A 21,310-nucleotide genomic window follows, 5' to 3' on the forward strand; every position below is an offset into this window, starting at 1 on the left:
GATCACCGACGTTCTTCCTTGCTAGAGTTACGCAGGACCCTTGTCTTGCCGCTTGTGCAGCAGTCGACGTGTCAGATTCGGCTGTGCCGTCTCCCACTTCCTTGCCCGAATTTCACCTTTCTTCCAAGGAGTGATTCCAGGCAAATGAGTAAATTGATGTCCAAAATTCAGTCCACAAAAAGAAGGGCCACCATCATCATCATCAATCATCGTTGATCAGCCCATCGGCCCATCAATCATCTTGTTGCTCAAGGCTGCCTCTAACTGACTCACGCTCGCTGTATCCACATTGATCGTGCAGCGGTACCTTTGCGTGTGATTGTTCGGTTTCTTACGTTCCGAGAAGAGCAACAGTCAGATTTGACATCATCCGCTGACTCAAGACGTTCTAGACACTGTTTCTTCGTGCACTGATCCCTGCCTTTCTCCTGGCTCTTCTGCGCCTCTTCCTCCTCCTTATCTTTCTGACTCCCCCGTTGACCCCACTTTCGTCATCCGTGTACACGTCGTACTCTTCGTACTCGTCATCGTCTTCCTCGCCGTCCTCGAACTCTTCCCTCTCCGTACCCGACGGCAGCTTCCCCTCGGCATCCCATCCATCGAGCAGATCCACAGCCGCCCTGTATCCCTTTTCATAGATCATGTCGAAGCGTCCGAACGCGAGCGTGCCGAACTCCTCCACCGGCATGCGCATGTAGAAGCATCCCTTGACCTTTTTGGCCTCTTCGAGCGTCTTGACCGACGACACGTACGTGAGACGTCCTTGGATATCAGGAATCGACGGGATCTTGCCCGCGTCCGACCACGGATTCCACCTGTTCAGCAGCACCCACCACCCGGACAGCGTGTCTCCATATGCTCGCGGGCTCGTATCATCGATCGATCCTACATCGACCGCAAACACGGATCGCGCACCCATCGCCAGCATCACAGTCACTGGCAGATTGTCCACATACCCTCCATCCACCAGCATGTTTCCGTCGTCCACCAACGGTGGAATCAGTCCCGCCAGCGTCATGGATCCGCGGATGTATCGCCAGGCGTACCCGCTGGTATGCACCTCCATGCGCGACCAGGTGATGTTGGTCGTGTTGCAGAAGAACGGGATCCACATGTCCTCGATGTGCGTCTCCTGGATCGCTTTGAAGACACCACGATTGAACTCGTGACCCGTCGTATACGACACCACGGGGTAAGTGAGATCCGAAGCGAATCGCCACAGAGACGCCATACGACCCGCAAACCGTTTCGCACGGCCGAACGTCGACACCATCTCGGCTTCCCTTGCGTACAGACCTCCCACCAGCGATCCGATCGACGTGCCGCCCACCATGTCGATAGGAATACCGCGTTCCTCGAGCGCACGGATGACGCCGAGATGAGCACAGCCACGTGCACCACCGCCGCCCAGAACCAATCCGATGCTCATACCGCACAGTCGGCGCGCGAGCCTGGCAAAATCGGAAGCGTGGTGCGGCCGTCCAGCCGCAGAGAGCGGCGTCTTGGTCTTGCGGTACCTTTGCAGCGAAGTCTCGAGCTTCTGCTTGAGATTCCGTAGCGCCTTGACTGCTTTGGGGTCGCCTCCGGTGGACATCGCCGCCGCCGCGTGTGATCCGGAAAGGCCGGGCATCTCGACGTGGTGGTGCGCATGCACCCACGGTCGATTCTTGAGCCATTCGCGCGTCGAGCCGGGCGGCACACTCCGCTCCGGATGCAGCAACACGAGCTCTTTGCGCGCCGTCGTCTTGACGCTCATCAGCAGCCGTTCGTACTCGCCCATCGCCGGCTCATCGCCGTATCCCACCATCAGCACGCAATCCGCCTGCCGGATCGACGTCTGCGACCAGGCCGAAGAGACCGGCGTGTCGACTACATAGACGACCATGCGGTACTTCTGCTCCAGATCCGCCAGCCATCCTGCGAGCTTGAGCTTGCCCATGCGACTGAAGGCGTGTCGTCCCAACACGCCCATGACGCTGCTCTGATCCAGGAACACGGCTCGTCCACCGATGGTGTCATCGAAGGCGGTCTGCAACTTGGCTGCAAAATCGATCACCGGCACCTGACGCGTCACAGGAACGATGGCGACCGTTTTGAGGTTCAGATTGTTCCTGCCAAGGTCGGGTAGACCCGGGATGGGCGCGCCAAGCGCAGCACCTTCCTGCTTGCTTCGAACAAGCTCTGTTCGCACTCGTCGTGCGATGATCCGCGAAATTTGGATCGTGATCGCGGGATGACGCACAGAGATGGCGTTGAACAGCGTCGAAGGCATCTTGGCCAGCTCCGAATCGCGGATGGCGTGGAGCGTCGTGCGTCTGCGCGAATTGGTGATGACATCTAGTTCGCCGACGCTGTCACCTTGTCCATACTCGTTATGCACCTCGATACCGTTCTTCTTCTCTGTGATGGCTCGCAATCGGCCGTTGATGACAATGAAGAAGCTGTCCGATGGGTCGTCTTCGCGATAGATGACCTGACCCGCGTTCACTTGCTGCCAGTCGAGCGACGAGTCGATATGGAGGATCAGGGGAGGCAGCAGAGACAGCAAACGCTTGCAGAGAGTCAGCAGCACAATCGGCCTTCGCTCCATGATGCGTTCGAGAGCGTGGGCCGGCAAGAATCCCACGTACGCATCCGTCTTGGCGGTGATGTCAACGTAACTTGCAGTGCCCAGCAGACTTGACAGGTATCCAGCGATGCCTCCGCGGCCCACGGTGAAGATGGAGCGTTTGCCGTCCCTGGGGCGATGGCCGGTTTGCTGCGAGGTCTGACCCCGAGGAGGCTGCTGCTGCTGCTGCTGCAGCGGAGGGCGCGATATGGGCGCCTTGGCTGCGAAAGGTACGTTGGAAGTGGTAGCGTCCAAATGGCGAGGAGTCGCAGCAGCTCCGCTTCCGCTCGATACATGACTCGGCTTGCGCTTGCCACTGCTTCCAGCGCCGCCAGTTCCGTCCAGGGCATTGCCGACCTTTACCGATTCGGTTGGACGTTTTCGTAGACCGGCCGTGGTTCCGTACGAGGTTGACGACGACGAGCCTTCGCGCAAGCCGGGTCGATGCAGAGATGATGAATGATCGCCATCGTTCATGCTGTCGCGGTCTGCATCGGTGCCTCTGCGCTGAGAACGTGAAGAATCTGCATCACGTGAAGTCTTCTCGTCGAGAAGACCCGCTCGTAGCGAAGCAGACGAGACGCTCGAGCGATACGAGCTCGGTCCCGTTGGACCCGGGTGGCCGGCTTGACTGCCTCGCTTGCCTGTCGAATTCTGGTCTTTGGTCAACCTTGAGCGATCCTCCTCCTCGAGCTCGTTGGCTTCGGCAGGAAGCAAGACATCCAAGAACCCATCGATGACGTAAAAGAGGCCAGCGCGGCTTTCTCCCGCCTTGACCAACGTGCTCCCAGCCGGGAAGAACTTGACCTCCACTTCGTTCTCAAAGTCGGACGCATGGAAGCCCGAGTGACCGTGTCCTGCCATGGAGCTGTTGGTGCCCGTGATGCTCGACTCCTCTTCGGCCATGGCAGCATCGAGCATGCTCAGCGAGCTGAAAGCCGACTTGAACACGGAGCGCTGCAGAAGAGAGTCCTGCGCGCTGATGTGGGGGCTAGCCTGGTAGCTCGCAGCGACGGGCGAGTGGACGGTTTGAGCGAGACCGATGCTCTTGGCGATGCAGTCCATCACCTCGCTCTTGATATCAAAGTGAGGGAGTCCGATGTTGGAGAAGGGCCGCTCGCCATCCATATCTTCGCCGTGGTTGTACACGTCGCTGGCGCCGTTGCGCCTCGGTACGGGCGAGGAACCAGAGCGCGGGCTGGCGCCGTCGGTGTGATCGTCTATGGGATGCGGCAGTGGACCAGAGAAGGGCTCAAGCTTGGAGATGGAGCGTGGCCTGGCACGAGGTGTCGGCTGCGCCGAGTGGACATCGAACCCACTCGTATGCCAACCGTCTTGGCTCACGGTGGCCATGCTGAGCAAGTCACCCGGGCTGACCATGGTGCGAGCTGTGGGCGTCTTGAGGGGTGGGTCCGGATGACCCCATGGCGTCTTGGCAGTGGAGATACGGGGCGCAGGGGCTTTCTTGGTGGTCATCCGCTTGGGACTCGTCCTGATCGAAGGCTGCTCTCGCGCGATCCGGACTTTGGGAGGACTCCTCGTAGCGCTGCCTTCGCCGTCAGGTCTCGGGCCTGGCACAGGCGTGGAGCTTCGCTGAGTGGTCGAGGTCCACTCTTGGAAATTGCGAAAGTAGTCGTCATCTATGTTTGACTCGTCTCTGGAAGTGGGCTGGGGAGCGAAACGGCGACGGAGCTTGTCCATGCCGCCCTTCTCGTAGAATTCGGAAGGCAGCGGAAAGCAGGCGAGATCGTTGATCGATTTCTCGGTGCGCATGACCTCCTTGGTGAGACCGAGGTACTTGTGAGCGGTGTGAAATGTGACGCGCGACAGACGTGCAAGGATAACTTGAACAATGTGTGCGGCGGCGTTAGGGAACTTTTTGGTGAGCCGTTTGAACGCCTCTGCGGGGATCACGGCGAGTGTGGTATCGACAGTGGCTCGTGCTACGGTTCCAGCACCTTGTCGATGGAGAGGGTCGGCATGTTGGCGGAAGTGGCCGTGAACACTGCCGCTCATGCCGCTAAGGATAGATCCAGGCGTGTTGGGACCACCGGCAACCTCGTGTAGGCCCGGGATGGAAGTGGCTCGACCACGCATGTACGGAGAGCTTGCTGTACCGGGCATGCTCGACAGCGGGGTGCCGGCTGGGGAGGCGTTGTAGCCTGGTGCAAAGTGTGAGAAGGGCGCGGCGGCTTGGGCTGGAGGCATCTGGAGATCGGGTGCGTGGGCTAGTGGATTGGCCACGCCGTCATCAGTACGCTCGTGAGGATCCATGATGGTGCTCGTGTCGCCGTCTTGCACGGTCATGGATTCTGTGCCGGAGGAGGCGGTTCGAGAGTGACCTGATTTGGATGCGGAACGGACCGCGGCAGAGCCTCCCAGACGTTCCACAGCGCCTTCGGTGGACATGGCCGCGGGTACATTGCGAAGGGCCGCGGCGTTGAGCTGAAGCTGAGCGGCGGTCTGGGTCGGCGGGTTGAAGGCGGAGGAAAAGGGAGATGTAGGAGCTGTGCCATTGTATGCACGGCCTAGAGGATGCCCGACGCTGGGATTAACGTGACGATCCATGGATGCGTACGCTGGATGGTGAGGCGGTATGTGAGAGTCTTCGTCGCTGCCGAACGAAAGCTTGACGTCCTCGGTGAAGAGGCTGAGGATGGTGAAGAGGCTGCTGAGCGTTCCTCCGCTCTCGACTTCGTTGAGCAGCTGGTATCCGCTGTCGTCTTCATCTTCGATCGAGTCCTGACCGACGGCGCTTGCAGTGCCAGATGGCAGAGGCGCATACACCTGGACATGGCCGTCGATGACGATGTAAAACGAGCAATCGGTGTCGAGCGAGAGGCTGTCGCCGGCGACGAGTCTCCGTGTCTGTAGGTGGCGCGCGAGCTCGTGAAAGACGGGCTTCTCGAGGAAGCCAAAGATGCGAATGGCTTGCAAGAAATCGTCGAGGTAATTGTGGAAGCTGCCGCGATCATTGTCGCCGCCAGCGGAGGCGACGTCCGGATTGAGATTGAAGCCTTCATCTCGAGTGATGGGAACCTCTCGTAGGCGCTCGTACTTGTTGAGGTGACGGTATCGAAGCCAGATGAAGGCAGAAACGACCGAGGTGAGGAAGAGCAGAGCTAGCGAAGGAAAGTTGAGCTGGAGCGTCAGACTGTAATGGAGGATGGTGTAGACGAGGCTGGGGACTGTGATGGTTGAAAAGGTGGCCAGGATGCGAAGAAGGTTGAGCGAGGCGAGCAACACTCTGAGCAGACCATCGAAGAGTGCGATCAGCGGATTGCGTTCGTCGGCGTACGAAGCAGCCGCAGCAGCGGCTGTGCTGAGTGCTGGCTCAACGGCAGAAGAAGCGAGCGTGCTGGAGGCGTCGGTAACCGTCGAAGCTGCGGCTGAAGCGACCGACGTCCACGAGGCCGGCGAGGCCACTGGGACCTGCGACATGAGGGCCGACGCTTGCAGTAGAGCCAAGCTGTAAATGCAAGGACGGGGCGGAAGAGACAATGGTGTGGAAGGACAAGCTTGTGCGCAATTGGCGCGCAACATCCTTTGCCGTCCATTGAACTCCTATACCGCGTACGCGATCATGTGTTGACTGGTCCAAGCGTTGTGTCCGAGGAAAATCGCAGCCACTTGCTTGATCAAGGGTCCTCCAAATTTCTCATCGGTCACGTAGCACATCCGATGAGCCGATCGATTCACCGAGGCGCGATGCTCGATGCTCAGCTGGACACGCTCAGGCATCCCATGGCGTTCGGATGCGGTTCCCTGACAACCGGAACAGCAAACGTGTGACCGCCAATCACCATCGGCAACGACTCGTCTGTGCCGATCGCATCATATGTGTGGCTTGCTCCTCCCTCCTTCGCGGGGAAAGGAGGGTCCCTCAGCCACCTACAGTTGTACGATCTATCGTGTCGATCGGCGCATCTTGGACTCTGCCTCTTCCGTCGCTGGTGATGCAGTTCCTGTAGGATGTTCTCGCGAACAACTGTAAGGAGGAGTAAGACTCTGCGCTGCTCGAAAAGATGGGTTTTGCACCGCAACCTTAGTGTCACGTAGAGACGCCAAGCTTGTGAGGTGTTGCGACAGACCCACGCCGTGTCGACAAAGACGTCACCGCTGATTCCCGCTCACCAGAAATTTCAAACAAATAAATATATCTCTTATTCTTCCTGTTTCACTTCCTGGTGCCGCGCGTAGCGAGTAGAGCTAGAGGGAGCCGCTACTGCATCTCAAGCAGCTTAATTGTGCCGTCCAGCCCTGAAAAAATGGACCAGCAGCTTACCGAGACGCCTGCTGTTTGCTGCTATGAATCAGCTCTCCCAACTCTTCTGGCACCCGATCCGACAGGGTTCAGCCGTGATGTTGCATGCTGCTAGAAAGTTCGCAACGCGGAGTCGACGTCAAGGAGAGGGGTCCAGAGGCTTGTGTCCGATGCTGCATCTCCGATTGCAGATGCTCACTAAGCTTGGCCAACAGCCACGGTCCGAGATTGAGCTCGACTTGCTGTATCCACCACTTGTTGTTGCAGGTTTGGATCGTCCGTTGCAACTTGCCTCTGCACTACCATTGTCCTCGACGCCATCCTTTGTGCACGCCTAGCGCCACCATCTAGATCCGGCGCCACCGCATAGATCAAGCATCGAATCGTCGTTCTAACCGGTTCTTCTCGTTGACGTCTCTTATCCGCGCTCCTCGCAGACGGAGTTTTATTTTTTTTAACGTATTTCGGTCGGGGAACGCAATTCCACCTCTCCGCAAGCTGCAGTCGAGAGTGGGGGGAAAGACAGCAAGAAGCTAGCCGCACAGCCTCGGATCTTATCGTAGCCGCCATCTGTTACGCCTCTTGTCTGTACTTGACCTCCCTTCCACTTCCATCGAGCATCGGCTGGCCCGACCAAAAGCGACAACACACCACTACCACAGTTGGAAGCATCAAACTCTCAACGCAGCCGTGACCTGCACGCCACGCCGGGGCACCCGTCACGAACAAGCCGTTGCCGTACTGCCTGATCCTCGACGATTCGCACCAGCTCTCACACCGCATACAGCTGGCCAGTCGGACCATGGTCATACAGCCCAGCGAACGATCCGCTCACATCACCATGGCACCAACACCCTCCTCGGCCGCACAAGCTGGTTCCGCCACGCCGCTCTCGTCACCAGTTGCAACCACATCCTCGCGTCGGCGAGCGCAGGCGGCTGACAGCAGCACTCGCGTGCTCCAGAACCACTATCCCCCCAAGGAGCTCGACACGCCCATCGCCGACGAACCTTCGTCGCCCTTTGTTCCCTCCGGCTTGGCAGTCCGCGCTCCCATCGTCATCCGTCCATCAGGCCGTCCCGGTTTCAGCGCGCCAAAAGCCGCCACCTTCTTCCTCGGCAAAGATCACGAACGATGGAGACAGTACGACCGCGAGCGCTTCTCTGGCCTCTTCAGCTGGGAGAGGGTTGCCAGCGCCATCAGCAGCCACAGCCGCAGCCATCGCGGCAGTCGCGGTGCCTTTTCGTCGCACTCCTCCGGCTCGGACGATGAGCACAGCGACAGCGGCAACTCGTACCGATCCAGTCGCTCCAGATCTTCGCGATACAGCGGCAGCCGTCGTCCGTCCGAAGGCATCACGCCTCCCATCACACCCTTCGACTCCGCCGATCCATTGTCCAGACCAAGACGATTTTCCACCAACGGTCCCGAAGCCGCTTTTCAAAGACACGAGACGGTCATCGGCATCCACACGCCCAGACGCCGTTCCTCTGCTTCGTCCGACGCGCTGCCCTTCCTGCGTCCTCTCGCTCAAATCAATCCTCCCAGTGCAAAGGCAAGCAGCGCAGATGCATCGGAGCCCGGATCCACCGATGTCGACGTCACTGCCAACGCCGTTGAAGTCAAGAAACGGCAAAAGAAGCTCAGAGATTCACATCAAGAGCACGCCTCCCCCAAGAAGAAGGAGAAGAAGTCGTCCAAGTCGCATACAGCCAAGACACGAACCAAAGACGCACCCGTTCCCAACAAGGCGGGTCCGCATGGTATTCTCGACCTGGACGACGCTGCACGCCCCCATCTGCGCCGCCTCCGCTCAAATCTGCAAGAGGCCGCTGCAGCAGCAGCTGCGTCCAGTCCGAGCTTGGACGAAGCTCGCGAAGATGCGCTCGAAGAAGCCGTGGGCATGCATGTCTCGCTTTCAGATGCCGCCTTGGATGGAAAGGGTCCTCTAAGTGCCCAAGATCTACGTTCCCTGTTGCCCGCAGAACACCGAGCATCGACGCCACGTTCCCCAGCACGAGGCGCTTCGCCGCGTGCACCTCCGCTGAAGCTCGCCCAAAGGCTGCAGCCACAGAAGGTAGAGGGCACCCTCTACGACAAGACCGGACCGTACCGCGAGGGCGCTGTTACCGACGGTCTCAGCGTGAGGCTTTTCAGCGCCGAGTCCGAACCTCGCACAAGCTCGTTTGAGGATGCAGACCTGTCCAACTCGGAGCATCCCGTCACCAAGCCGTGGGGCCGAAGAGGTTCCAGCAGCAGCTACGACGGGAGCGAAGACGACGCTGTGTTCATGCAGACTTCCCGCCGCAGGTCCAACAGCTCTGGTGGCGACAATCGACGCTTGTCGCCAAAGCCATCCTTCACCGACGCTACAGATGCGGCGGCTGGCTCGGCGATCGACGACAATAGCAGCGAGGTGTACCTCATCACCACGCCGGACAACCGTGTCTCTTCGGCTGCCAAGCTACGAAGATGGGCCATGGACGGCGCTGGTAACTTTTACGCAGCCATGGAGATCAAGAGCATCGAAGCCAAGCTGAGAGCTGCCGATCCTTCCGCCGGCCGCGTCACACGAGAGCTCACCAAGGAGCTCGAAGAGACTTACCTCGACGACATTCTCGACGAGGTCCAAAAGGCGCAAACGCTCAACCCTACACGTAGCGGTGCGGTTTCCAAGATACTCAAAACGGAGGACGAACGGTACATCCGACTAGAGGAAGACTATCCCGAAGAAGCCTTCTTCGTCATTGCCGGCTGCGAAGAAGCTGAGCTCAATGGCGTCATCCTCACCATCTTTGTCCAAGCGATTCGCACGCTAGCCCGCTTCCATGCTTCAGGCTGGATGCACGGCGATGTCAAGCTCGAGAACCTCATGTTCGACGAGAATGGCGATCTGGTCGTGATCGACTACGAAAATGCAAATCCGTACCGAGGCATCCCCGGAGGAGACGGTCAGGTGCAGCTGGTCAGCTACGATTGGATCCCACCGGAGGCGTGTCCGGGGCCCATGGGCCGACGTATGGGGCCAAGCGGAGATTTGTGGGCACTCGGATGCAATCTGATCCGCGCCTTCGCTTTGAGGGATGGAGTCGAAGATTCTGCGATTCGAGAGACGTTGCTGGGCAGAGGTCAAAAGGCGTTCTTGGACAAGATGAGCAAGTTGGTGACACGCAAGGAGCGAGGCAGTACGAATGATACCCCGGCCGACGACTACTTTGCGCCTAGACGTGTGGACGACAAGGACAAGTCTGGCGGCGTGGCTGGGATGCCGTGGGATATTTTTGCCCATCACGTCGATCTCGAGCCCATCCTCAATGACACTGTTGTGGAAGACGAACCTTCCTCCAGCCATACAAGATGGTCTTGCGACTCCACCAGCATAGACGACAGCTATTGCGACTCTCACGCCAGCGCGGCCGCAACGCCAGACACATCCATCGCACCGTCATCCGGTCGGACTTCACCCAAAACCCTCCTCCCCACCGACCCTTTGCCGAGCCCCAGCCGTCTGCTCTACCGCTTCGCACGATCCGAGCCCGAACTCCTGGCCTTCGTACTTTCCCGCTGCGTCGTCGCTTCCGTCTCACAACGCAACATTGCGGAAGCAGAAGCAGAAGCGCTGCAGCTGGCAGACTGGTTCGAGTCGAACAAGAGAGACACGTTGGACGCTGGTAAGAGAGCCGTCGAGGGCGCCATAGAGATGAGCGGTAGCGTCTGGGTGAAACCCAGATTGGACGATGCTAGGAAGAGTTTGGGTCTGTCCGTCTGAACGCATAGAAATCCAAGATCTTCACAGACATCATGCGCGTGACCAGAGAGATTAAGTGATACGCACCACCAAACCATGCTTGACACACCTGTTCCACAAACATGACACGCACAAATATAACCGATTTCTATTACACCTTCCCTCGCCAATCTACTGAACCCCAAGCCGCTTCTTACTCTGCTCATACACGACATAGCTGATACTGACCGCGGGGACCACCTTAGCCAGCGTCGGGACCAAGCCTCTATAGAACCCGGTAAAGCCTTCCCGGACGTACGTCTTCTTGGCCGCGTCCCAGAATCCATCGTACGTCGCGGGATGTGCCGGCGTACCGGCAGCCTGCAGCCTCGTTCTGATCAGGTTCAACGGATACACCGTCGTTGCACCAACACTGCCCGATACCGAGCCGAACGACAAGAGGGCCAACACCCCTGGCTCCTCCTTACCCGTATACTTGATGTAGAACAGCTTGATGCCTTCGAACGTCGACATGTCGATGGCAGAGTACGGGAACACGCCGATCAATCCAGCCGTCAAACCTCTGTAGTACGTCCTCAACCCACCTGCTGCCCACATATCCTTGGCCGTCTTGGCCAGCAACGCATTCCCCTGCAAGGAAGTCTTGGCGTTCTGCGAAGACATCAGCCTCGTCTTCAACGTTTCCACCGGATAGATCGCCAGCTGCGACGTGATACCTCCGAATCCACCAGAGAGGAACCGACTCGTTCCAGAAATGTCGCGCGAATCCGACACGTGGTCGACGTACTTTGCAAACGCGCGTTTCGCCGTCTCGTAAGAGAGGAACTTGATGGCGCTTTCCGGGAAGATCTTGAGACAGTTGAGACCGTTGCCCACCCAGAAGGCTCGAAGGCCTCCACCGTCGCGATACAGATTTCCCAGCGCTTCCCTCAAGATGCCAAGACCCTGACCGGCCGCTTTGGCTGCAGCAGCTTTGTTGGCACCTCCTGAGCCCGAGACGGCTGCTTTGGCTGTCTCGGCTGCTTCCGAAGAGCCAGCGGTGGTGATAAGGTAAATCTTGAGTCGGTCGAACGGCGCGGTGGCGGTACGTGATACAGCTCCGGCAATACCACCAGCTACCAAGAATTTCAGCGCGACGGCTCCGTGGATCATGTCGTTGTCATCTTCCTCCTCCTCCTCGTCGATGCTCTGATCGTGTGCGCTTTTGGCGGCCGCTGCAGCGTCCTGAGCTGCCTTTTGCTTGGCTTCGTCGACGTTTCCAGAGCTGGTCGACGGAGAAGAGTCGGTGGAGTCGACTGTGTCGTCAACCGCCTTGGTAGCGGCGGCAGCAGCAGCTTCCTGACGCTTGCCGAGCTTCTCGGCGCGTTTCGCCTCCTTGACCGCAGGAGACTCCCGCTTCTTTTCTTCTCCGGCCAGACTGACATCGCCGTCGAAGTTGACCGCGGCGGCACCGCGCTCCGTCGTGCCCCAGCCTACGGAGAGCTCGGCAAAGATTCCGCCCATTCCAAACAGGCCGAACGCCTTGCGTACCTGGTAGAATCGGAAGATCTCTGGGACCGAGGGCTTGCGAGGCAGCAGCAAGAGGTAGTCGCGGAATTCGGGATAAGTGACGTACGTCTTTTCGCCGCTGGCATGACCTGAGGTGCGTGTGCTGGTGAGACTGGCGACGAAATCATCGAGCGAGATCTGGGGCACATCGATCCCAGCACGGTCGAGTGCTGCCCGGATCTCTTGCACGTCGAGTTGCATGTCGGCGTTCCTGTCCATCTCGACAAAAATCTTGTACAGCTCGCGTTCCTTGTTTTCGGCGTAGGCGAGGAAGCCCTCCCATTCGATCTGGCGTTGACGTTCGCCGCCATCGTCGTCGACTCTGTGACCTCGGCGCACCTTCTCGTCCCGATCGCGGTCGGCTGCACGTCTCTTGTGACCGACGGCTGAAAGGCCCCAAACACCGCTGCCCGTCCATCCAGCTTCGTGTTCCATGTCGGGTGGATTGTGGCCGTAACCGAGAACTTCGGCGTCTGACTTGGGTGCATTTCCTCCGTATCCGAAGAGAGATCCGACGGAGCTGAGGTAGGAGGACGAAGATGCGGGTGGCTTCTCTTCTTGCGGAGAAGAGCCGGACAAGGACTTGGGGAGGATCTTGTCCTTCACCGTGGCCAATGTGCTTTTCGGTGGTTCCGCGGCATCCTTTTCCGACTCGGCTACCTTTTCGCCGCCGAGCCAGCCGGGCAAGGTCAGCGGAGAAGACCATCCGGGGCTGGTGGGTCGTTTGGCTTGCTCATTGGCCAGGCGTTCACGTTGAGACTCGATGTCTTCGCGACATTTGCGACATTGGCTGAGGAGCTCTTTGGCATATGATTGTCGTGGAGGCGGTGGAGGTGCAGGTAGCTGTGAATCTGTAGACGATGAGGAGGGTGAGGTGGAGGATGAGGTGGCTCCTTCCGAGGACGACGACGATGATGATGAAGACCCAGGTGTTGGGGCCGATGCGGACGCAGACTGAGAAGAGGCATCTGAAGAGGAGGACGACGACCGGTTGGACATGGTACATGCCTCAAAGCCGACGGTGGAGTTGCGGATGTCTGAAGGCGCGAGGCTGCCACGCGCTAAGCTTCCACCAGCACCGTAGCGAGCACGACGAGCCGATTTCATCCATTCTTCTCTAGCTCTGCCACCTGCCAAAGCCTGCTCGTCGTCTTCATCGAGGAGGGTATCGAAGAGGCCGCGAAGACGGATCAGACGGGCTTGTGGAGGTTCCTCGGCTCGGAACTCCTCAAAAGAAGGGCGACGAGGTTTTGAGCGCTTCTCCATGGCGGATGATGCAGCGACTGCTGAGGAAGAGGAGGGCGATATCCACGAAGACCAGAAGCTGTGGCCGAGTCGAGATGGTGAGTCGGCAGATGGTGGCGCGGTACTCGAGGACGAGGGCAAGGGTTCCGCCGAGTCGGTCGAGAAGGTCGAGGAAGACGCTTCTGGAGGCTCTGTCTCGCTAGACGATGTGCGAGCGGTGCTTGTTGAACCGGTGCGATCTGGAGTCTGCGAGGTGGAAGCAGTGACTGAGCTCATGATTGGATAGGCCCGCCGCCTGCGAGACTCGACCTGCTCCTTGATCACGGTTCGGTCGCAGCTACGGTCCTTCTGGTGATGAGAATCCTTCCTAGACTGCGTGGTTTGGAGTGATGATGGTGTGTGAGAAGACCAGCAGGGAGAGTATGGTGAAAGCGAAAGGATGACGTTGTGACATGCCACGAAAAAAGATATACCGGACACGACGGCTGCAGGAAAATTGCAACGGCTGCGTGCGGTGCGAGGCTGGGCCAGGAGAGCTGCTCACTGGAATGACGGACCTCTCCACTCTCTTGGCTCGCAGCCTGTTCTCGCCTCTGCACTGCTTGAAAATCCGCAGAGCAATGAGAATTTCGGCCATTTTTGAGAATTTATCCACCACGAAACTTCGCACGGAGCATCAAGTGCACCATCGGCTATTACCTGTCAGGGCTGTGCGACTCATTCGACGCCTTGGCTAGCTTGAGGTTGGTAGGATGCTGTTTCAGAGAGAGTGAGTATCCGCAGACCGAACTGTACATCCAGGCGCAGGAGGATCAGGGGGGGTTCACTGAGACTTGTACCGGGCGCAGTGCGCGCTGGGCGGTAGTGTGGTACGCTGCGCTGGGCTTACCGGGAATCTGACCCGCTCTCGCCGAGGCATCGGATCTTTGCCGCAAGCCACACCCGCCAACCAAATGCAGCGTATTTCAGGTCTCGCAACTGTCCGCTTTTCGCCTCTGAACAATCCGATCAAAGACCACCTCTAACGCAAAGGGTAGCATCCCTGAAACAACAGAGCATAAGAGAAGACCTCAAGATCCCGTTTCAGCAATGTACCTGCTTTGCCCAAGGTGCGGGAACGACCAAAGAGCCTGGGAGGGAGAGCACGTGACTGGTCTGGGGGTCTAACAGCCCAACTAATTTTACGTGCGAGTGTCGTCGCGCTTTGGTTCTCTCTAAAATCACACAAGATCGACAAGTTTGGCGCGTTGATGGGCTTGATCGACCAACACCTCCCTCTGTAAAGTCACACACAGAAACGCGCACTTTGTCACTCTTTATAAAATTGAACGGTTGTATTCAGTGTGGATGCCAGATACGTTTCGTCGCCCTGGCTACAGTATCGACAATTGCGAATTGGTGTTGGTTTCGAAAAACACACGCAGGCATTTGACCTGTGTCGCGCTTCCGTTGCGTCCAGCACCGAGGGGCACATTGAATTCTCGGTCTGGCACGCAGAAACACGCACACAGGTCAGCTCGCAACACCGCACCAACACCGTCGAGACTGTGCCCGCGCAGCGTCTCGTCGCTTGGAGCAATCCACGCCGTCGCGCCTTGGATCATATCCCTCCCGCCACCATCAAGATCTTACTTCGCTCTACGTTACTTCTGAGCGCAACTCCCATCCTCCTCTTTCACTCTCCTCTCACCTACTCGTAAGTATTCGAATCGAAACCATGTTCTCTCCTCAAGCCAAGTTGCGCGCCCCAGCTGCGCTTCCCGAAGAGCTCACATTGGCAGGGCAACATCGATGACTGACGCTGCTTTTTCATCCACATACAACAAACGACAGACCCACCTAAACACCAAACGACACCATGCGTGAGGTTCTTTCCCTCCACGTCGGTCAGGCCGGTATCCAGATCGGTAACGCCTGCTGGGAGCTCTACCTCGCCGAGCACGGCCTCAGCCCCGATGGTCGCATCCTCGAGGGCAGCCCCTCTGAGAACGACGACGGTTTCTCCACCTTCTTCAGCGAGACTGGCAGCGGCAAGTACGTTCCCCGCTCCATCTACGTCGACTTGGAGCCCAACGTTGTCGACGAGGTCCGCACCGGTACCTTCCGATCGCTCTTCCACCCCGAGACCCTCGTCACTGGTAAGGAGGATGCCGCCAACAACTACGCCCGTGGTCACTACACCGTCGGCAAGGAGCTCATCGACCAGACCCTCGACCGCGTCCGCAAGCTCGCCGACGCCTGCTCCGGTCTCCAGGGCTTCTTCGTTTTCCACTCGTTCGGCGGTGGTACCGGTTCCGGTTTCGGTTCGCTCCTCCTCGAGCGTCTGGCTCAGGACTTTGGCAAGAAGGCCAAGCTCGAGTTCTCGGTGTACCCTTCGCCCAAGATGAGCTCGTCGGTCGTCGAGCCTTACAACTCGGTCCTCACCACCCACACCACGCTCGAGAACTCGGACTGCTCGTTCATGGTCGACAACGAGGCCATCTACGACATTTGCCGCACCAAGCTCGGCATCGCCTCGCCCGGCTTCACCAATCTCAACAGGCTCATCGCCCAGGTCGTCTCGTCCATCACCGCCTCGCTCCGATTCGACGGCTCGCTCAACGTCGACCTCAACGAGTTCCAGGTCAACCTGGTGCCCTTCCCGCGTATCCACTTCCCCCTCGCCACCTACGCACCCATCCTCTCGGCTGCCAAGGCCGGTCACGAGCAGAACTCGGTCGCCGAGATGACCTTCTCCTCGTTCGAGAAGGGCAACCAGATGGTCAAGGCTGACCCTCGTGACGGCAAGTTCATGGCCTGCTGTCTCCTCTACCGTGGTGACGTCGTGCCCAAGGACGTCAACTCGGCCGTCGCCACCATCAAGACCAAGCGCACCATCCAGTTTGTCGACTGGTGCCCCACCGGTTTCAAGATTGGTATCTGCAACGAGCCCCCCACCACTGTTCCCGGCGGTGACCTTGCCAAGGTGTCGCGCTCGCTCTGCATGCTTGCCAACACCACCGCCATCGCTGGCGCCTGGGGTCGTCTCGACAACAAGTTCGACCTGCTCTACTCGAAGCGTGCCTTCGTCCACTGGTACGTCGGTGAGGGTATGGAGGAGGGTGAGTTCTCCGAGGCTCGTGAGGACCTGGCTGCGCTCGAGAAGGACTACGAAGAGGTTGGTCTCGACTCGGTCGACGTTGGTGAGGAGGACCTCGAGTACTAAGCGACGCTGAAAGCCGGACGATGGTAGGGACGATCAGGCCGAGTGCCAAGCTTTGTACGTACCTAGTGTTGTCGTGTGTTTTGGCGACTTGAATGTATTCTTCGTCTGTTGTGGAAAATTTTTGACTCTTTTCCCGTTCGAAGTGTGATGCTGCTGAAGCGGTTGGAATAGTGTTGCGCTTTCTGTAGCTGAGACGAATCGCAGACATGGTTTGAGACTGGTCGGTTTCAGCTTCTCCCGCGTGGTAGGCTGCACTCGGTACACCTCGGTGAGGACACACTTTCGTTAGGGTTCAAGGGCGCGCGGGACTAGACGGGTCTAAAAACATGAGATTTCATAAGATGCGATGTAGAATCGTTGAGAGAGAGAGGGAGGGAACCATTGACGGGGAGAATGCTGCATATGAGACGAACGAGAATGACGAAGGTGATTTTTTGACTGAGACTAGATCGAGGAAGGGGATTTGGGCGATCGAAGCATTCGCTTGATCCCAACAAGAAACCCTCCCTTGCGCATCCCTCTCCTCCCGCCTAATTGCTTGCAAACGGATTCACCGAAAACACCTTCAACACCGGCGGACTCTTGGACATATCACTCGTCACGATCACCGGAACCTTCATGAGCTCCTTGATCTTCTGCACCCTGTCCCTCGCATCGACACCGTCGAACTTGACCGCCTCCCTCTGCAAACTCTTGCCGCGCTGCTTCGACTCCCTAGCCGCCTCCACATTATGCTGTCGAACAATAGCTGCTGTGGAAGCCTCGTCGTCGTCATCGGCAAACAGAGCCGCTTCGTCGACGTGCGACTGCGAAGTCATCTCCATCATCTGGTGCTGCTGCGCCACCTCCTGCAGCTTCTTGACGTGAACGTCGTCCGAGTTCTCGGCGAGCCACGCGATCGCATCGACGTTGTCCTTCCAGTAGATCGAAAGCGCATTGCTCTGCTCGTCGTACGTGTGGTTCTCGATCGGCATCTGGTCGACGTGCACGCGCTTCTCGATGCCGAACTCGGGAACGATCACGTCGAACGCAGCGTCCAGAACACCCATCACGGTAGCAGGTCGAACCACGGGACCGTATCGCATGGTCAGATCGTGGATCAGCAAGCACAGGAACAGATGTGCGCTCTGCTCCTGCGCCAGCTTGGCCGCGTCCTTTTTGACGTTGCACTGCTGCGCGATCTTGGCCATGGCTTCGCGATCCACGGGGAACTTGTCCTGTTCGGCAAGCACGGCTTCGAGCTGACGATGCACCATGAGGTCGGCGTAGCGACGGATGGGCGAGGTGAAGTGCGTGTAGAGGGGGACGTTGAGAGCGTAGTGGTGATACTTGGCGATGTCGACCATACCGGTGCAGAAGTACTTTGCCTTCATCATCGAGTTGGTCACGAGCGCCTGGAGCGCCTGTCGAGCCGAATCGTCCTTGATCTCCTTGAGACTGCGGTGGAGCGCTCCGCCGGACGAGATGTCGATCTCGTAGCCCATCGACTTGGCTCGACGCAGGAAACCCTCGAGTCGTCGGTCGAGCGGCTTGTCGTGCTTCCGGAGAAGCGCAAGTTCCGGCAGACCGGCGGCGATCTGCTGTGCGACGGCCATGTTAGCCTGAAGCATGAACTCTTCGATGAGACGGTGAGCGTCGTACGAGGAGTAGATGCTGGCATCGGTGGGCAGACCGTTCTCGTCGAGCTTGAAGCTGAGCTTGACATTGTCGATGCGCAGAGCGCCGGTGTCGAAGCGGCGAGCACGCATCTTCTGGGCCAGCTGGTGCAGGATGAGAATGTCGTCGGCGATCTCCTTGGGCTGGTGAGCCTTGATCTTGTCCTTGGGCAGCTCGCCGCCTTCGATCACCTTTTGTGCGTCCGCGTAGGCGAGCTTGGCGCACGAGTTGATGATCGACTTGCCGAACCAGCTGTTCACCACCTGCGCATCCTTGTTCATGGTGAAGACGGCCGAGAAGGTGAGCCTCTCCACATCGGGCACGAGCGAACAGAGCTCTTCGCTGAGCGTAGGAGGCAACATGGGGATGGCGCGCTGCACCAGGTAGACCGAAGTGCCGCGCTTGCGAGCCTCGCGGTCGAGACTCGAGCCGAGCTTTACAAAGTGCGAGACGTCGGCGATGTGAACACCGACCTCATAATTGCCGTCGTCGAGGCGGACGACATGAACAGCATCGTCCAGATCCTTGGCCGTCTCGGGGTCGATAGTGAAGACACGATGAGAGCGGAAATCCTTGCGCGTCTCGTACTCTTGCTCGGGGATCTTCCAAGGGAGAGGCGGCAGACACTTGAGCGCGCCCTCGGTGAATGCCTCGGTAGCCGAGCTGAGCGTGTCCTTGAGCAAAGCCTGGGTCTCGGCTTCGACGTTGCCGATAACGCCAATCTCTTCGACGAGAGCACCAAAGGGATGGAGGGAGGTGATGGGCCAACGCTTGATGCAGGCGACGAAGAGGCGACTGTTGAAGCTCTCCTGACCTTCCTCTGCCCAGAAGTCTTCGGGCGCTTGGTCGGCTGGGATGGCAATAAGAGGGACACGCTTGTCCGTGGGACGGAACCAGATGATCTTGGGACGAGGCTTGACTTCGGGAGCAAGGGCGCTGGCACCTTCGCGCTGCACCCTCTCGGCTTGCTGCTTCTCCTTCGTAGCAGCCGACGAGGGTCGGAGCAGGCCCAGAGTACCCGAAAAGAGCTGACCGGGCGATCGCTCGACGATGGCGACCACGTGGCCCGCCAGCTGAGGAGGACTCTGCTCGTTCTCCTCTTCGTCCTCGATGAGTCGGAGCTGGGCGCCCTCGACCTCGAGGTCGTCCTTGGCCTTGTCGGGTTTGCGCGAGATCTGGCCGTTCTGCTCTTCCTTGCGCTTCTTCTTGTCCTCCTTCTCCTTTTTGACGTTCCAGACCTCGAGAGGGTCGAGAAGCTCGACGGCGACGAGATCGCCTTCCAGCGCACGGTTGCGATCCTTGGAGCCGCTAATGAAGATGTCGCTGTCGAGAACCTCGGTGGTGACGTAGGCATCACTGCGGTTGCGCTTGTTGATGCGTAGCACGCCCACGACGATCTTGCCGTGGGCGAGCAAGGTGGGCAAGGTACCCTGAGGAAGGTAGTTGCCGAAGAGAGCCTTGCGCTGAACAGCACCTGGGCCGTTGCCGGCGCCCATCATGCCACCGCCAAATTGGTTGGCACCAAAGCCACCACCCATAGCACCGAAGGCGCCGGTCATGGACGGTGCGCGATAGTGGCCAGTGACGGCAGCGGATTCACGGAACTGATGGAGCATGGCGAGGTGAGCCTGAGCTTGAGCAAGGTCGACAAGCTGGGGCGCCTGAGCACCGTTCATGCGCCACTGCGTGCTGTTGCCGCGGGTGTGACCAGCGCGAGGACCACCGGCGCCTGCTCCGCCAAAGCCATCAGCGAGGTCGTTCATGGAGCTGCCCATGCTGAACGCATTGAGACTGACGAGGCCGCCTCCGGCCATGAGGTAGTCGGGCGAAAGATCGGTGAGCTGAACCGAGGGACGGCTGTAGTGACCGACGGCAGGCTGCGAAGCTTGGTAGGCAGCCTGTGCGGAGCGCTGGGCGCTTGCGGTGCTTGGAAAGGAGAAGTCGGGGTTGGCATGCATGACAGGGCCGTTGGACTGCATGGCCTCGGCGTTGGGAGAGCTGCGCTGATTTTCAGCCCTAGGTTGCTGCTGATTGGCCTTGTTGAGAACATTGACCGAGTGGCGACGACCATGACCTCGAGGCAGATTAGAAGCCTGAGAGGCGGGGTGGCTAGGGGCAAAGTTGGCGAGAGCGCCGCCGGTAAAGCCGGTGCCCGTGGAGAAGCTGCCCATGGGCCCTGAGCGGGGAGCGTGACTCTGGATACGACGATGACCGCCAAAGCTGTGCGCGCTGCCGCTGAGCGGGTTGGCGCCCGAAGCAGCATGGCCCTGCTGTCCCAGGCCCGCCGTCTGCATGAGCTGCTGCTGCTGGAGCTGGAGCATCTCGATCTGCTGCTGCAAGGCGATCTGCTGCTCTGCGAGCATCTGGCTCTGGGCGGAGAGCGAGTTGGAGTTGCCACCTACGCTGGCTGCAGGTTGGTGTCCGCCTCGATTCGAGAGCATGCCGCTCATGTCGCTGCCAGTGCGTCGATGAGAGCCAGCTGTGGCCGATGAGCCGAAGCTGAAGTCGGAAGCGTGACCACGCTGGCCTCGAGTGGGATCGAAGGCCGAAGCACCGTATCCGACCGAGCTCGCGCCATCGTCGGTCATGTCATCTGCTTCGCTAGGCGCTGGACCGAGTCCCGAGCCAATGTTGTACCCGAGATCGGCGAATCGACTTTGAAGACTGAGCTGACGCTGGTGAGACAAGTTGGCACGGAAATCGGCAGCCGACGACGAGGCAGCAGAGTTGGCCGACTGGTTGGAGTGACGAGCTACGGCGCTCTGAAAGGCTGCGTTGCCGGCAAATCGAGGCGCAGCTTGACGGTTGTAGGTGGTTTGCGAAGGTGTGGAATCAGGTGCGGCTTCAGCGTCCTCACCCAGGCTTGCGAGACCGGCGGGCCTGGAAGCAAACATGTTGCGAGCCTGACCAGCGCCGTTGAGATTGAGTTGCTGCTGCAAATGGCCTTGAAGATGATCGGTCTGGGCAGCCAGACGACTGCTCACAGCGTTGATGTCGCGATGATTGTCCGAACGGTCCATGGCGAACAAGGTCAGG

The 21,310-nt window shown here is 58.9% G+C and overlaps 5 protein-coding genes across 5 annotated transcripts; 2 read left to right on the forward strand and 3 right to left on the reverse strand.

Annotated features, from left to right (window-relative positions):
- Positions 1-388: 388 nt before the first annotated feature.
- Positions 389-6,349, reverse strand: PHSY_004611 (potential cyclic nucleotide-binding phospholipase; the record flags this gene model as incomplete). The annotated part of the gene is made up of 2 exons (XM_012335224.1): positions 389-6,040; positions 6,179-6,349. 2 exons carry the CDS (start codon positions 6,347-6,349, stop codon positions 389-391), a joined length of 5,823 nt encoding a protein of 1,940 aa, XP_012190614.1.
- Positions 6,350-7,713: 1,364 nt separating this feature from the next.
- PHSY_004612 (likely protein kinase) lies at positions 7,714-10,641 on the forward strand (the record flags this gene model as incomplete). The annotated part of the gene is made up of 1 exon (XM_012335225.1): positions 7,714-10,641. One exon carries the CDS (start codon positions 7,714-7,716, stop codon positions 10,639-10,641), a length of 2,928 nt encoding a protein of 975 aa, XP_012190615.1.
- A 150-nt stretch (positions 10,642-10,791) lies between these two features.
- Positions 10,792-13,689, reverse strand: PHSY_004613 (hypothetical protein; the record flags this gene model as incomplete). The annotated part of the gene is made up of 1 exon (XM_012335226.1): positions 10,792-13,689. The coding sequence occupies one exon, from the start codon at positions 13,687-13,689 to the stop codon at positions 10,792-10,794; it is 2,898 nt and encodes a 965-aa protein (XP_012190616.1).
- Positions 13,690-15,271: 1,582 nt separating this feature from the next.
- PHSY_004614 (tubulin alpha-1 chain) lies at positions 15,272-16,618 on the forward strand (the record flags this gene model as incomplete). The annotated part of the gene is made up of 1 exon (XM_012335227.1): positions 15,272-16,618. The coding sequence occupies one exon, from the start codon at positions 15,272-15,274 to the stop codon at positions 16,616-16,618; it is 1,347 nt and encodes a 448-aa protein (XP_012190617.1).
- Positions 16,619-17,148: 530 nt separating this feature from the next.
- On the reverse strand, positions 17,149-21,294 carry PHSY_004615 (hypothetical protein; the record flags this gene model as incomplete). Its single annotated transcript, XM_012335228.1, has 1 exon — positions 17,149-21,294. One exon carries the CDS (start codon positions 21,292-21,294, stop codon positions 17,149-17,151), a length of 4,146 nt encoding a protein of 1,381 aa, XP_012190618.1.
- Between the last annotated feature and the right edge of the window lie 16 nt (positions 21,295-21,310).

This window comes from Pseudozyma hubeiensis (genome assembly GCF_000403515.1).
Source record: "Pseudozyma hubeiensis SY62 DNA, scaffold: PHS45, whole genome shotgun sequence".
Classification (NCBI taxonomy): Eukaryota; Fungi; Basidiomycota; class Ustilaginomycetes; order Ustilaginales; family Ustilaginaceae; genus Pseudozyma; species Pseudozyma hubeiensis.